This window comes from Mya arenaria, chromosome 17 (genome assembly GCF_026914265.1).
Source record: "Mya arenaria isolate MELC-2E11 chromosome 17, ASM2691426v1".
NCBI lineage: Eukaryota > Metazoa > Mollusca > Bivalvia > Myida > Myidae > Mya > Mya arenaria.
The window spans coordinates 52,890,560-52,907,650 of NC_069138.1; the positions used below are offsets into that span (position 1 = coordinate 52,890,560).

Genomic DNA, 17,091 nt, shown 5'->3' on the forward strand with positions numbered 1-17,091 from the left:
AAGCTCTATCCATTAAGGTTGAATGCCAGAAAATTGGCAAATAATTAGCTTTTTAAAATAAAAGCATTATGAATATGTACTAGTATTATTAATAACATATTTTGAACTGTTATATAATGCCCATTATAACAAAAAATCTAACTGTGTGCACATAAAAAGTGCATACAGTAAAAAAAGCGAAATACACAGCACATAATTGTTTGTATTGAGTATATAGTCATTTAATTGCTGGTCTGATACAGGACGAATTTAACAGTAATTGAAAATAAGAAAAAGCTTGGGTTGAGCTTATTCGCTATAAATGTCTTCTTTGTTTGGTGGAACAAACGAATAACCAAACAGGAGGAAATCTTCTCTATATAATTGCTGTATACCAACAATTGTCTCCTCGCTGACGTCAGAATACGCTGCTTGCAATGCCATTTTTCTTTGATTATGGCTTTCGTCCTTAGATAAAGGGTGTTTATATATTTCCGATATTATAAATTCGGATACTTTGACAACATCAGATGGATCTGTTAAATTCTTAAATTGTTCAAATGGAAAATTGACCTCATTAGCTATGAACCCTTGAATTTGTAAGGCTGACCATGTTCTTCTGGCTATGTAAATCCAGTTTAGGCAGTTATCTCTTACAAGTGATTTCACCCTGTTAAACACAGTTGCAATAATGCTTGGCAATGCCGTTTTCACACGGTTTCCTTGTAAAGCAGACATTATGAATTCATACTTATCTTCGTCGACTTTTAAATACTGTAAAATGAACTTGACATCCTTTGCAAAAGTTTCTTGGCGTATGATTGAAATAGGCACAACATCACATGGCTTACATAACGAAAAGATGGGAGCCCAGTGTCTGTTGAGAGTTTTCCCTTGTGAAGCATCTCGTAGTATCCACTGCAAAAAGTCTTCAAATGAAACTGCCTGTGGACAAATTCTCTCAGTTGTATTTGTTTTATCTATTCCGAGTATATTTAAACTGTAATTCCACATTAGAAATAGGTACAGCTTATCAATATACGCCGAATGCAATCTAGAATATGGATTTCTTGCTGAAAGAATGGTGGGGGATTTTAACTGTAAAATACTCAAAAGGCTGGAATGAAAACTGTGTCGCATGTTGTGAAGTGATGAACGGGACTTTTCTAGAATATTCTTTGCTACATTAATTCCATTATCGAGGACAGTAAACAATCGAATCCAAAATGTACTGCCACACTTCGGTACTTTGCAGTAACCAACGTTGTAAGCCCTCGATCGATGATACTTGTAGCTTCCCATACCAGCGTATGTTGCATTTTGCAATACGTTAGTGGAACATACTTGTGTAAGCTTGTCTATTTGTAACCTCTGCTCTTTTTCCATTTGTGCAAATTCATTTGTCAGTTCTTCAGTATCATCAGCGACGCTTTTAACAGTCTTCTGAATTCGTATACCATTGTCGAGTCTTGCTGGTGGTGGAGGGAGGTCCTTTGTCCTACTGACCAGTGGAAACATGGAGGAACTCATAGGTGAAACATATATTGGTGTTGAACTGACGGTGGTGTTATACACGGGTACGTTTGTGTATTTCAAGAGGCATTTATTCGGTCGAAAGATATGGGCAGCTCCCGCCTCTGAAAAAAATTAATTTAATATTTGTAAACTAATTGAACAAAAATCCTTTAACAAAACGAGAAGTGATCAGTTTTGATACGAAAGCTTTGCCATACCTATAATAAATGAACTGCACTGCACTAGTGTGTGTGTGTGTGTGTGTGGGTGTGTGTGTGTGATATATATGTGTGTGTATAATAATGATCATTTGACATGAAAAGAGCCCCTATCAAACCTTATATCGAAAACCCAAAGTCCTTATTTCTTGCGCATGATAACACTTACTAGAAAAATACCAGCATTGAAAGCTTCTTTCCAAAATTCGACAATTGTATTGAATATGTTATCTTAAATATTTTGAACAAATCCTCCGCCAAACGTTCTACATTTTCGTACGAAAATCATTAGAATTCCTGATAAATTTGGTAGGTGGAGACAACTAATGGCCAGCATGCCATTATAAAGTGTATATTTGTTGTCCTTTAATTGATATTGATGATGAAATACACTATTTACTCAATCATTCTTTTTAAGCCTAATTAAAAAATCTTAATCAAGTCGTTTCTATACAAGACCTAATGCCAAGAGGAATGTTAAAGTGTAAAGGTAATTTTAGGCTAGCTACTGAATTGATTTCGTTTATACTTGGAATATGAAGATTACTTAAGGAATGAATTGCGTGATCGGTGTCGTTATCCCGGTGTTAACGCATCATGACCTGGTTATAGTGTGTGGAGCTAAAGTTATATTTACACCAATAGTTCATTATGTCTTTTCATAATTGTTAAGAAAATCCTCCATTGAATTAATGAGAAACCTTGCATTAATTCTTTCTCACCCATGCAATACTAAACATAACGACCCGACAGGTTTGCAAATGTTATTGCGACGGACAAAAATAGATTCACTTTTTTAACGAAACAATGAAACGCTAAAGACAACAATACATTTCAAAAAATCACGCATAACCACTTTTAAACATGTTGATAACATGTTGTTAGGCCTGCTGATACAAAACATATAATTGTACGCTATTTATAATAACACACGATGATTCTCGATCCAAACATACCAGAAGATGTTGTGTCCATCGGAAAACATTCGCAATTACCCAAAGGCCGTTCATTTGAAGTTTAAATATAACTATGTAACCGCATTTTCTAATTCTCTAACTGATTCATATTGTTGACATTATCATCTCCAAAGAAGATAAGTCTATATCATGCTTTTATTAAACAGAAAAAAAACTCGTAGACATTGACATTGAACGGTATTTTTTTAACATCCATCGACCCCTTTCTTCTTCGGAGTGGTTCATGCAATTACTGAACGCATGCGCATGGAACTGTCTGCCAGGCTGCATTATATGGAAATACAAATATAAACAGTACGTTTACTTGTGTCTTACTTTGCAAATAGAGACAGCTTTTATTGGTTTATTTCTTCTCAAGATGACTTTCATTCGCAGAAAATCATTCGTTTAATTCCAATAGATAATTATTAAGACTCGACCGTGTTGCACTTATTAATATTTGCAATGAACCATTTCCATAAATAACCAGGAATGTTTTTGGGGTATTTTGCTCTTCTTGCAATCTTTGGTAGTAAATGCCGTCGACCATGTTGGGAAATGAAATCGCTTAATTATCACGCAAAACAAATATTGTTAAAAGGAAACAGCGATTCAGAACAGCTAGCGTATACATGAAACATGAATCATACAGTCGTATCTTATAACCGTCTTTAACAATATATTTTTTTTAATTTTGTATTTCGTTTGATATACATGTACATTTCGCATGTCTTTTTCGAACTGAATTATGTTTAATGATTTACATCGGCCGACATAATGTTAATTTTCCAACTAGAATAATACTACAATGTATTACGTTTTTTTTTTCAGAACGCTTACCACACATGTTACCTCCTGCGCAGAACTAATTGGTTATCTAAGCGTGATGTTATATCTGCTGTGTCTGCATTATAAAGTACAATATGCTACGTCTGCTCATTCGAGAATATGATTAAGACATATTTCTCTTAATCTTCTAGAAGAAACAGCTACCTTGTCGCAAATACTACTTCTCTTCCGCACGAAATCAGTTGCATTGCAGCCTATATCTTTGAGGAAAAACTACCCCTCTTCCAAAAGCATTAGTTCCCTTTGTGTAACATTTCGGCCATATCGACTATATATATATTGGAATGGATTAGAATGCTAAATTGCTCCGGAGGTTTATGCCACATCGAATGGATAAGAATGTTAAATAGCGCCCGGTTTTGGCCATATCGAATAGATAGGAATACAATATAGCGACAGGGTTAGGCCATGCCGGGTTAATAAGAACACTATATAGCGCCAGAATCAGGACATATCGAATAAATAAGAATGCCATATACCACCCGGTCACGTTTGGCCACGTAGAATTGATAAGCCAGGTTTCGCCCATACAAAATGAATAAAATATCACAAAATACATGGTGGTTGATAAAAGACAACGGAAAAATATCAATTATTTCTTAAAATTTCCTTTTCTCTAAATTATTGATTTGGCATTAGATTTTTTTTCTTGTTTTACGATATTCCTTGTTTTGCATTTAAAAAAATACGTCATAAATCATCACGTCTCTCAAATTTCATTGTAAATGATTTTTTTATATTGGGTGGTCAAATAATCATAACGCTGAGAATTGCAAAGCACGCAGTATAAGCAAAGTATTAACACGGCCGTCTCGGTTCATCTCAGACTGTCTTCCTTTTCAATTATAAATGCCATCTATCACAAGCTAGAGCTGTATTTTATATCCACGAATCACTTGATATATACAATATTGAGTAGATTAAGTAGATGGTAACCCATTTATTAGATACTGAATTAAATCACATGGAAAGAAATAACTTTTAGATAATAACTTATATTTTGAAGACGCACTTTTTGATGTATTTTAACATCGCCCATTGATGATTGTGGTGGCTTGACGTCAGCGAAGCGGAATACGGTCGTACTGCACTAGGTGGAAAAGCACAAATGTAATTTTCGGTATGTATTTCTTGCATGATGCGTATATAATAAATATATGGTATTTAAGTATTTCTTCATTGTAAATAATACCCTATGGAAGATGCGCTGAAAGCCTTAGTTAAAGGATCTATTGTATCTTGCAAAAATAATGGATTCAGGATGTTTGGGTACAGAGGTTGTCTTTCGAATAATGGTAAGGCTACATATTTCTTTGATCCTGGATTAACAAGAGCTTCATTATATCGTGCGTTCCGTGTAATTTGTTTAAGGCTTCATGCTTGGTCATTAAAGACCATTAAAGAGTATTTGACCATTGCAGCTAGCCTGTGCATTATACATGGAAGGGACTGACAATGACAGATTAAACATTTAATTTTCAAAAACAAGGAAAATAAATGTTTGTCAAATGTTTGATTGCAAGATTGGACGGAACAGTCCATATATACATTGCACGAGTACGGCAGAAAACTAAGGATTGTATTTGAAGGTTGTGTCCACTCTCCTTGCTAAGGTTCTAGGTATCCGGTGTACAGAAAGTGAATTGTTTTTTATATCTGGTAACCTCATATTAATTAGGTATCATTTGAAAGAGTAGAGTGTGTAGTGGAAATATATTTTAATTTTATGCTGATACAAGTATTTCAGTTAAAATATAAAATAACACAAACTGGCATAGCTTTATCTGTTTTGTGTTTTGTGCCATTCATCTTACATATTAGTAATCAGTGAGCAGTACCCTTTCATGTAAACCAACATTATATGCGGTCGCTAGGTATTACAAGTTAGCATTATGTCCAACGGCTTAATCAAACGAAAATTATATAAGAACACCTGGCCCCAATATCCCAAATCTTCTTAAGTCCCTTATAACAGGATTAAGCTTAGCTCACTATTTTTGTTTTCTAAAAAAAAATCGTAAAGATTTTTTTTATACTTCAGATAAAAATTAATTTTATGATTTTCACAATTAACCTTTTTTCGTTTTTCAAAATTTAATTCAAGTATATATTTTTGCCAATTCATATCAACTTGTTAAGTCTGTTATACTTAAGAAATTTCGAAAAATTCGGGCCTCATTCATAAAGATACCTGATTGGTCCATGTTTTGTTCCATATGTACTGTTCAAAATATAGGTGACAGAATCATTCAGAGAGGGTGGAAAATTGGCACACAATTATACATATAAACAATCGCTGACTTAAACTGCCACCTATGGTGCATAATGGTTGGTGGATTAAGAATTGGAAATTGACAAACGAAATATACCTTTTAGATGATAAAATTAGGTATTAAAAAGAGATCTGGTTTAAACCATTCCAGGCCATTTAGATAAGATTTGGACAAAAAGCAAGCGACTTTGTATCAAATTCTACATTCTAAGGAAGTAGATATGAAACACAAAATGATTTGAGATCATGGCAGAAAGAATCTTGTTGATAAACAATCGATATCTAGCAAAAACAACACTATATCACTTTTTTAATATTCTGCAATTCACGTGACGTATTTAATAACCAATCCCTGTAATAAATGTTTTACGGAGTTTTAATAAAAAATATTTGAAAAACAATATTGAAATTTGCTTCTTTAAATACAACGAGTATCACGTGTGTGAGTGTAATATTCAAGCATTTCTTTGAAAGAGTTGTGAAAACCGAGTAATGTGATTCGATGCGAGCTGAATATGAGACCAATATATCAAAACATCGTTGAGTTATGACGAACAGTCAGGCTCTGAAGTGAATGAAAGGAGAGGTGAAGTGTTCTCGATGTTCATGCATTATTTAGTAGTATTCTCGTCTTGAATCCCTGCAACAACAAAGTATTCATTCCCTTGTATATTCCTAGTGACTGGTTTGCCTCTGTATGCTGTTTTAAGAAAATGCTGGCCAAAACTTTACGGGAGTGGTTGTGCTACTGGTGTGAAGGTTGTGTTGACCTTTCCATATCAAAATAAATGTTGTCATTACCCTCAACGAAACTTAAAAGCTGCACTCTCACATATACATGTATACCGTTTTTACAACTTATAAAATTTTTTGTCATGGAAAGAGCAAATTTTTGCGTAAATTTCTGCAAACCAATGATATAAGATTGATGACAAAAAAAAGACCGTAGATGTCCTTATTTCCGTTCGAAAATTGATGATTTATGGTTTAAGAAAAATGAATTAAACATCAATTTTTGAACTTAAATATAAAAATCTGCTACCTAATTTTTAGTCAGCAGTCTTATATGACTGGTTTTCATGGATTTTCGCAAAAATTGGATCGTTCCAAGCCAAAAAATAAAATAGTTATCAAAACGTTCAATCTGTGAGAGTGCAGAAGAAAAAAATCTCGCTTTACCATATAAGATTGTAGTGATAATATCTGCGTTACGTGAGAAGTTACACAACCAAAATCATAATTAACTATAAGATTATATTAAAGTTATATTCAACCTACCAGAAGAAAAATACAGCGACCTCTGGCGACCGGAAAAGACGTATAAAGCCATGAGCGCTACCATCAGAACAAGGCCCAATCTAGCGAAGGACGGTCGAAATGGCCTCATCTGGAGCATACTGAAAAGGAATAATAAAATGGTTTTGATTATAGCTTCCGTTCAGCATTATATTTCAAAACTTCTTGAGGTCCCGATACGTATATATATGATTGTACATTATCACCAATCAACAGTTGGTTATGTTATTGTTTACACCGGTAAGGTACTTCTTAGATATGTCTTATATCAAAATGCTGGTCTAAACCGAGTTGCAAATAATACCTTATGACACACAAAGTTAGTGTTTTGTTTTCGGATCTTGGCCAAGAAAAATTGAACCAAACAAAAAGGTTTTCAATTTCGTTTAAGAACAGGGACGGATGGAAGTGAAACCGCTTATTTTTTACATAATGAATATTTAGACTGATAAGCCTAAACTATTTAAACTGAATTCGCCCTTCTTAGTATAGGTTTAATGAAATAACCAAAGAAGTATTCATTTTGTATGACGAATTCAATCTTCTATCATTTTTGCAACACGGTGGCTCTGCAATTAAGCAGGTTTGCCATTTGTATTCTATTCAAATAGTAAAGAATAAGTGAGATCGCTTAAAAAGTATGTTTTCTACATTTAATAAATGCGATGGATTCGACTTATGAAATATTTAGTTGGTGTCTTGCTACATGATTTAAAATACAACCTACATTTTCAGCCAATAAAATTGCAGATAGGCAATAGTTACGTAAGTAGGCTTAGTCATTAAGAATTTCAACTTTCGCGGGTGATTAAATGTCTGCCTATTGCCACTCATCCGATACACAATCTCTGTGTCAGATTTTGCGTTGGCAATGTGTCATCCAACCAGGTTGTATTCGTATAAGTTAGATGGCCAGAAGTAATATCTAAATTATACATTTCATGTATGCTTTAACGTGTATAACGTGTACACATAACTTGATGACGTGGTACTCAAAAGGTAGTTCACACGCACTAGTTAACGAATGTGTAACGTTTCAAAACATCTTTTATTCAAATGAGAGACAACAACATACACAAGGACAAGCTGGTAGCGATATTAAGTTATTATACTCTTGTTGAATGGAATACACAATGAGAATAAAAACGTTGCATCGAGACCTATGTCTGTGTAGTTTTCATTGTATTATTGATATTCACAGCATTTTCGTGTGTGCCGTGTGGAAGCAATAAAATCTTTCCCCGTTCTAACAATTCAAATTGCCTTTATTCCCAGTCTTACAGTGACTGGGTCACATATTCTTAATTCTAATACTCCTGTTGTTGTTTTTTAATTTTCGGCCACTGGACTTGTCTCTGTAGTTTGATTGTATTATTATTATTATTATTATTATTATTATTATTATTATTATTATTATTATTATTATTATTACTATTATTATTATTATTATTATTACTATTATTATTATTATTATTATTATTATTATTATTATTATTGTTATTATTACTACATGTCAATGGGTCAAGTCGAAAGATCACTCATCCAGAACGTAATCCTGAAATGCCTAAGCTTAAAAAATGTTTGAATGACCTCCTTTAAATGGTCAGTAAAATAAAAAAGTGTAAGTATTACCTTTTCCTACTTTATCCAAACATTTAAGTACACAGATTCCAAAAAAACACGTGGTCATACAACGAGGATGACTTAGATGTACATCACAAAATATATTAAAAAAAATAATTAAACAGTGTTTATATCAATGACATATATCCGTATGTGCCAGCTCTATGTAATGAATCAAAATAAATTCCACTAACGTAAAACTCATTGTTATTATCATTGAGCCGATATGGTAGTTACAATAACAGAAATATCACCGTAGTCATACATTATTTATCGCACTGGAGTGTAATCGAACAAACAACAATCAGGACTGGTGAGACACACCTCCATCAATGAATCGTTCCCCCAGTTTATTGCAATTTAGGTATGAAGCCAAGATTGAGAAAAGTATGCAAAAACATATTTGATTGGTGGAAAGAGGTTTCAGCTGATTGCGAATAGACAGATAAACTGGTAAAATGACATGGAAACAGAACCCACGTGTATTTACATTCTTACAAAAAAGTTAAGAAAGGTAAACGTACAAGTCAAATCCACAACTGATAATATGCTTTAATTAGTAATACCGAGAATCGGACTTGGAATCTTCACAGTACATTACGCAATTGTAAGACTTAAAATAGAATGGGCTGATTTTTCATGACTTAAAAAAATAACAACACTTTAAACGGCAGTGTTGTTTACTTTGATAAATGAACTTTCTGACCATGTTATCGTATATTTAAATATACCAAGGGAAGCTAAGACAGTTGTCTTAGATCTTGTTTGAAATATTACAAAACACAAGTTTCCATGGAACTTACAGGGAAGTTAAGCTTGAACAGTTAACAATAATGACGTTAACAACGTTGTTAACTAAAAAGATAGCTCTAAACAATCGACTTAATGGTTTATTCCTCATAAACCGCCGTTTTTAGCCTTTACACTGCTTTAACTTTCCGAACATTCAAGGAAAAGTTTATTACGAAGACCAAGGGATCGGGATATCTGTTGGATAATGGCCGAGGTGTTTCGATAGAAACTGGATCTCAGACAGTTGAAGAAATCGCTATCACTTAAAATACAGAGCAATGTTGGTTTCTGTAGGAGTCATAGGCTATTAAAAAGATTCATTATTTATAATCTTTGTTATTAGACGTTATTTGCTCATATTATTAGTGTCAATGTAACATGTCAATGTGTAAGTCCAACACATATAGTCAATACATTACTGGAAGACCATCAACATAAGTGGTAAAGGTAGCAGCTACCGATTCACCAAAAAATATCGACTTTTGGACCCCTGGAATAGTATTCTTTAAAGCTTAGACTTTGCTAAAAAATGAATAAACTTAATGGAGTGGGTATACTCTAACATACTTAAGAACCTAGGTCACTATCTATATGGTCCTGTCTGTTTCCCAGTTAACAATACAAAAACAGTAGTTTAATGATGGTTAAATGTATCTGTATTCATGTTCACACTACGTAAATGCATTGTTAGTCATCCTGTCACTCATGAACAACCTTATGTTGTTGTTTTTTGAATATCATCACACTGCTGTATACGGGATATACCCATAAAATGGTTGGTTTTAAACAAAATAATTCAATGGTTTATTCATCTTATTATATTGTTTTGTAGATAGCGTCCTTTCGAAATTGATTAAGATGAAAACATGTAACAAAGTGTGCTTAAGTGTCCTTCTCATTGGGATATTGCCAAGGGACATATATGACAAATACAGTTTACCTCGATTTAAACTGAAATTTAGGTGAAAATGACAATTACAAGTTTTACTGTTTCCTCTTTGTAAATGGTATTGAATATATTAATAGTTAACTTGACTTGAATTTGACGTCAGTTAAACTGATTAAAATAATTTCAAAAATCGAACCCTTAATATAACAGGTTCGCATTAATTGAAAAAAAAATCATTATTATCTAGCATGACCCATAAAGACCACGTACACCATTGTTTACAAAGTACGGAGCGACCATTTATGCCCGCCGCAGGTAGTGATAATAACGCTTTCTGCAGGTGAAGTATCCACAGGTAACAATTTAATGAGGCTAACAACATTGGTGAGAGCAATTATCAGGTCCCTGCTAAAAGGTTTGGTGAATCAGCACAAATGGGTCTCTTGGCTTATTAAAATGTCATTAGTAAGAGCAAACGAATGCGGTGGATCACTGGTGTGTTGATAAAACACTGTCAAACCAGGGGTCTCAGGATTCTCTGCCGCACCACTAAAATGATAAGTATCGTCCTCAGGGAGGGACGTTAGTTGGGTGCCGTGTGACAGTGCTATACACTGGTGGTTGAAGAAACCAGGTAGCTCCCACCAAGGTTACATTTTGTCTTTGCACTATGCTCCGAAATTTTAAATAAATAAATAATTTGTGTTGAAATTGGACTTCTTTAATTATCACCTAAATCTTAATATGACTTTTATATTAAAACACCGCAAACGAATGTCAAGTTATGTAATGCGAATAAACTGATTGTAAATCGTGCTTAAAAATTCAAATACGTGTACTCGTATTTTATAATATTGGTGTAACCTTTAATATTTAAATAAGCAGAAAGGAGTAACTTGGGACATTTTTAAACATATTGCATACAGGGCAGTGGTGCACTTGTTTGAGAAGGGCGAACCCGGTACTGGCCATTTTAATGCAAGACCTTCTGGTCGTAGACAAAACTGTAAATAGAGGTAAAATCACCTAGTAGCACGATTTGAACTAACTTGATAGCTGCTGATACGAAACAAAACATGTGTCAAATAACGCATGATTCAAACCAAGTCAAGTTTTCAAGTGGCTGTACTCCGTTTGATGAAATAGCGAAAAAAAAGAGAAGAAAATTGTTGAAAACTGACATAAACTCGGTATCGATGTGTACAATGCATTGAAACTAACTAACAGAAGTACCACATAGTTTACAATTAATTTATTTTTCGCAGGTTTTTTTTCGTATTTTTCAATTAAAAAAAGATCGTCGATGTTATCACGTGATATTACCAAGGTAGGTATATAGCTTTAATATTCCAACAGTTTGGGTTAAGCCTTCGTAGCACAGTGTATGCGACACTGGACTGCAATTTTGGCGACACCGGTTCGAACCCGGTCTCCGGCTCGATTTTGTTTTCTTGCATTTTGGTATTTTTGTACAATTATGATATCAAAGAGTATTACATTTTATTAAATAATTGTCCTGAGATTCGTTACAGAAAAAAACGACAGCTACGAAAACTATGAGCAGGAAAGGGTTTTTTGTGCCAATATGGTGTACCGTATTACAGGAGTGCTCATTCAACACGGAATTAAGTAAACGAGTTTTCTAAAATTGATTAAAACAAGATCTGATGAAATTTTAAAAAGTGCAGTTTAATCAAGTTCACACTGTACAAAAGGTCGCAAATTATATTATAATATGAACATAAAGATTTTTTTAAAACGAGCTGTTTTAGTACCAGAAATTAGAAACCAGAAATTGTGTCTCCTTTGAAAGAAAAACAAAACTATTTACCTTTTTTGTTCGTTTTAGCTTCCAAAAAAAATCACCATTAAATAAATGCTGTTAAAACATCTGAAGAGCGCTTTCTCATAAACAGTTTTTTTCCATAAATAGCAACTGCGTATGGAAAACGTGGAAACGTCGTACTAATGATTAGTAATATCCAGCTACAGATGTTTTATCCGCTTAAGGGCTTAGAACACACTTAACTAGGATACACCCATAACAGTTTCACAAGAAGCAGAGCCTACTCAACAACACGCGCGATGTAAAGGCTTAACCTTCTTAACAAAAGTACACGTGTACACACAAACGTAAGAACTAGTGTGTTTTCATTTTCTGCTTTCTATAAACCACCATTATTTTGTTAATGCTTTAAGATATGTACAACACGTTTTAGAAACAACGCCATAGATAATGAGTTTGAATGGACTTTGGTTAAAAATATTCTGCTTATAGTTCTATAAAAGACGTCTGGATGCCATTCCTCTGTTAGTGCTTTAAGATAGGTATGGCACGTTTTAGAAACAATGCTAAAGATGTTTGTTTCCGGGTTTTTTGCCTTGATCCTAAACCTCTTTACCGTTCTTACGAGTTATTTTTTTTATCATTTGTTTGATTTTTAATCTTTTAAAAGATAAAAATGTGTTTGGCTTTGAACACTACCAGTGATTTTGATTCTGATTATACAGATGTTCTGACCTATCTACCGTTTTGTTTTTTCGACATGAAACCGAAAAAAAAACATATTATTTTTTTACGTCTTGTTGCATTTTGGGGTTGTATTACATTTCTATTTTGCATTGCAAAGTTGTAGTGTAATAATGTATTGCAGTGTTGAAGTGTAATAATGTATTGCAGTTTGTAGTGTAATATTGTATTGCAGTGATGTAGTGTAATAATGTATTTCAGTGGGTTTTTTTCTTTATTGTTGCATTTTTATGTAATATTGTATTGCAGGGGAAATTTTGTAGACCATGATTTTATGAAAGTGTATCATCTTACAAACATTTTTAGACATGTTTACGCCTTGGCCGTTGAGGCGTTTGGAAATTTACGTTACTTCAAAACTTGCAATATTTTATGACGAAAAACAAGCATCAAAATAAACTGCATCAATTTGATGAGAAATCTTTATTTAGACATTAAACTTCAGACAGTACTGATGAATAAAACATAACGTCAAGTTAAACTTTCACATTAATATTACGTTACATCATCAGAAAAAGTATGTTGGCTGTTTATATATATTAATCAAATAATGCCTACAATGAGCATTTATCGTCATTTTGCAATCCTATCTATTCAGTGATCCTTGTTTATGACACAAAAGCAAATTGCAAATATAATTTAGATAAACAATCACATTTTCTGATGAATGTGCATGTAGAATACGTTACTTTGTAAAAAAAAATGTTACAGACAATTCCTAAGTAAACAGGACTAGATTTATTAACTTTACACTTTTCACATCTCAATTCTAATCTGTTATGCAATATTAAATTGCAAAAACAAAATGAACGATCATTACATCATTAAATTTAAATTAATGATATGTCACAAAAATGCTAATCTGCATATAAAATACTTCAAATTTCAATTATATGACCTGACATTTTGACTCGATAAGTCATAACATACCACTCCTATATATTTTATGTAAATGGATTAGAAATATAAATTACATTCCTACATGGGAATACTATTGCATCTGTCAATTGTAGTTTACGTTACCAGTGTTAACAAGAATATCCTTAACCATGCAACGGTACAATATATGATTATAATACATTATGTACACAATATGTTAACAATCACAGTCTAGAAATTTGCTGTACACGCCCGTGTGTTCCTTTACATGCAGTTCTCTTACATAATATTAAAACAACTTGACATTTGTTAACAGTATGTGTCATATACGTGACAAATTGTAATGCTCATACATCTTACCAATTGTGCAAAATTTACATGAAAAAATGTCAACACGTTTTTAATATTATTCATTATAGTTAAAGTTTGAAAAACATTCTGCATCAGTGAAGTCAAGTAACTTCATTTAATGTTCGTTATATTTTTAAAGATTTACTCTTACTCACAAATATGATTTACCACAAATAATACAATTGTTTAATAAACCAAAGAGGAAATATAAACGTCGAAAACAATTGTTTTTATAAAGGATACCGAGTGTAGAGGCAGACAACACGGTGTTTCTACCTTATGAGACGAAAATAGATCACATTAAATCTTTAGTACTCACCAATCTTAGAAAACTGCGTGTCATACACTAATACAATCTTGTTATCAGTAAATAATATTTTCAAAATTGGATTATTGCGTAAGTTTCAGAAGTAAAAGGTTTTTCACTTAAAATCTATGTTTGTTATACATGTGCATGTATTGATTTTGAATAAGAGTGTCACTTTAAACGATATGCTCGTAATATAGCAACATCCTGCTTTAGTTTGTATCAGATTCATCTTCAAATACTATGTCAGTCATATTATCAAGCTCCATTTCCTCAACATCCTTTTCCGATTCACTGTAATTTTCTTCTTCCCTAGTATACAAACTTTTAATTACTTCTTGTGATACAATCTTATCACATGTCCACACGTTTTCGATACTACTTGGCACTTTTATCCAACCACTTCATTTTATATCTCAAAGTTGTAGAGGCAAATTTTCATGGAAGTATTACCAGACGTACAATTGGTAGTTGACCATGCATTTTAAGGGGTGCTCTACAACTCATATTGATACTGTTATAGGAGTATAGAGAGAAACCTTGAGAACCTAGGTTCTTTTTTTGCAGAATGTGTCATATCTCAATTTGTTCACCTGTTATATTTTGGTTTACCATTCAGCAGACAAAGCATTCCATTCTTTCAATAATGTGACTAAGTTTAGACAGTGAACCCATATGGAATTGGTAATAGCCCTTTTATAGGATTTAAAGGGGCGCCATTGTTGTATCACATCTTGTGAAGCTATGCTATAAGAATGGCTTTTAATATTTCTGAACAAATATCTTCTCATTTGTTTTGACCAATTTCATTTCCAAAGAAAAATACTGCTTGTTACCTACACCAGTATGAAAAAAACCTGAAATACCTCGCTTAAACCACTAGGACATCTGGAGATCTAACAATGAACGTTTTAATGCCTGCCTCTTGTTAGGATAAAAACAATGCCTTCTTGTGAAATATTTCAACATTGGCACCTTCAAGCCTTGTAAGATTTTAACATATTTCTCTTAGAACAACAGGGTCTCAAAACTTTTCTGCAAAGTTGTCAATTTTCCACTGGTCGAAAAGTAAACATGACATTTTGGTTACTAGTATGTCATTGTTACCCATAAAAGCCAAGCCGTTCTTGTTTCGGGACCAGATATCAATAATATTGGCGCAGTTCTTTTTTTTCATTCAACTAACTTGAATAAATCAGAGTAATCAACCAGCTTTCCGAATGTATCAGGTACTCATGGTAGGCTTTGAAGTGTAGCATTGCCGACATATGTTTGTGCAACATCCTCGCATGGTTTTAAAAGCCATTCTATCAGCAGTTTCTAACGAAGGACCATGTAACGTGACCATAGGAAAAGGGCAGTTTTGTTCACAATTGGATTTTAATGACCTATTCCATAGTTGCCTATCCCATTCCATGAGCGCAATTTTAAATCCAATTTATCTTACAAAATTTAGTTTTTCCACTTATTTATCAATTTATGTTTATGTTTGTAAACTGCATTTTAATGAATTTTCACGCTGTATTGAGTATTAATTTATATATATATATTTATGCCTTTATACAAGTTATGTTGAACAAATACATGTGTTTATATTATTGTGTTTTAACATTTAATTGTTTGCAACTCTATTTGATCTTTCCCATTTTCCACATGAAACTTAACAATAATATTTTTTGCCTAAGTAATCATGGTTACGTAGGTTCTATCACTGGTTCAAATTAGAAATAAAACAAGAATATAATATGTGTATAACTAAAGCGATTAATTGTGTAAAGGGTATTCATAATTTACCAGCATCAATCGTTATTATGCAAAATATAACTAAAAGTAACGTAAATTACACACTCGTTATCTGTAAAATCATAAGAAAGTTTAGGGATTTATTGATGAAATCGTCTAATACGTATTTAAAATATGGTATACCGCTTTCATCAAGCAAAATAACATGACCTTGTTTGTATAAGCACTCTGTGTAACATATTATTCCTATAAAACGTTGCTTTTTATGTTACTTTTTAACAGTAACGTAATTTTCACCAATTAGCGCGGTATGAATTATTAGAAAACCTTCATCGAACTTAAGAACGATGATTTACCAACTCTTATCTCATAAACGATCATTATACATAGCAGAAATAGTACAGATAAAACTTAAAAGTAACTACTTAGGGTAACGTAGTTTAAAAGTTCGTAACTCACTTATGCCCCCTCCCTCAGAGCGTAAACATATCCCATTTTGTGGCGTTTTGCTTAAGCTTTAAGAAAATCATAACCTTCAAAATTCCCCGTGGGGGGGGCAGGGTCAATTGGCAGCTCAATGTCTTAAGCGTTCTGTCAAAACATAATGCGGAGGTGCCGAAGAAAGTAAACATCATTTATTTGACAAAACATATCATTACTACCAGGAACGCTGAGGCGCTGTCCAATTTTGGTGAGGCTAATTAGACCGCCACGTAGCGATACCACATGGAACCGGGCTAATGTATTGTCCCATGAAAATTTAATCTCTTGACGATTTTCAAACAAATACTAAATATTAAACTACATTGAAAATAAACGAGGTACAATATGTATTGATAAAATATGAGAACGATGACAAAGACGGGTTTACACAATTTGTGAGCTTTAAACA

General features: G+C 33.1%; 1 protein-coding gene across 1 annotated transcript; it reads right to left on the minus strand.

The window, feature by feature from the left end:
- Window positions 1-136: 136 nt before the first annotated feature.
- On the minus strand, window positions 137-12,367 carry LOC128224935 (carbohydrate sulfotransferase 12-like). The gene is made up of 3 exons (XM_052935040.1): window positions 12,221-12,367; window positions 7,068-7,186; window positions 137-1,616 (listed from the first exon to the last, which is right to left on the minus strand). Exons 2-3 carry the CDS (start codon window positions 7,183-7,185, stop codon window positions 289-291), a joined length of 1,446 nt encoding a protein of 481 aa, XP_052791000.1. The 5' UTR covers window position 7,186; window positions 12,221-12,367; the 3' UTR covers window positions 137-288.
- Window positions 12,368-17,091: the final 4,724 nt, after the last annotated feature.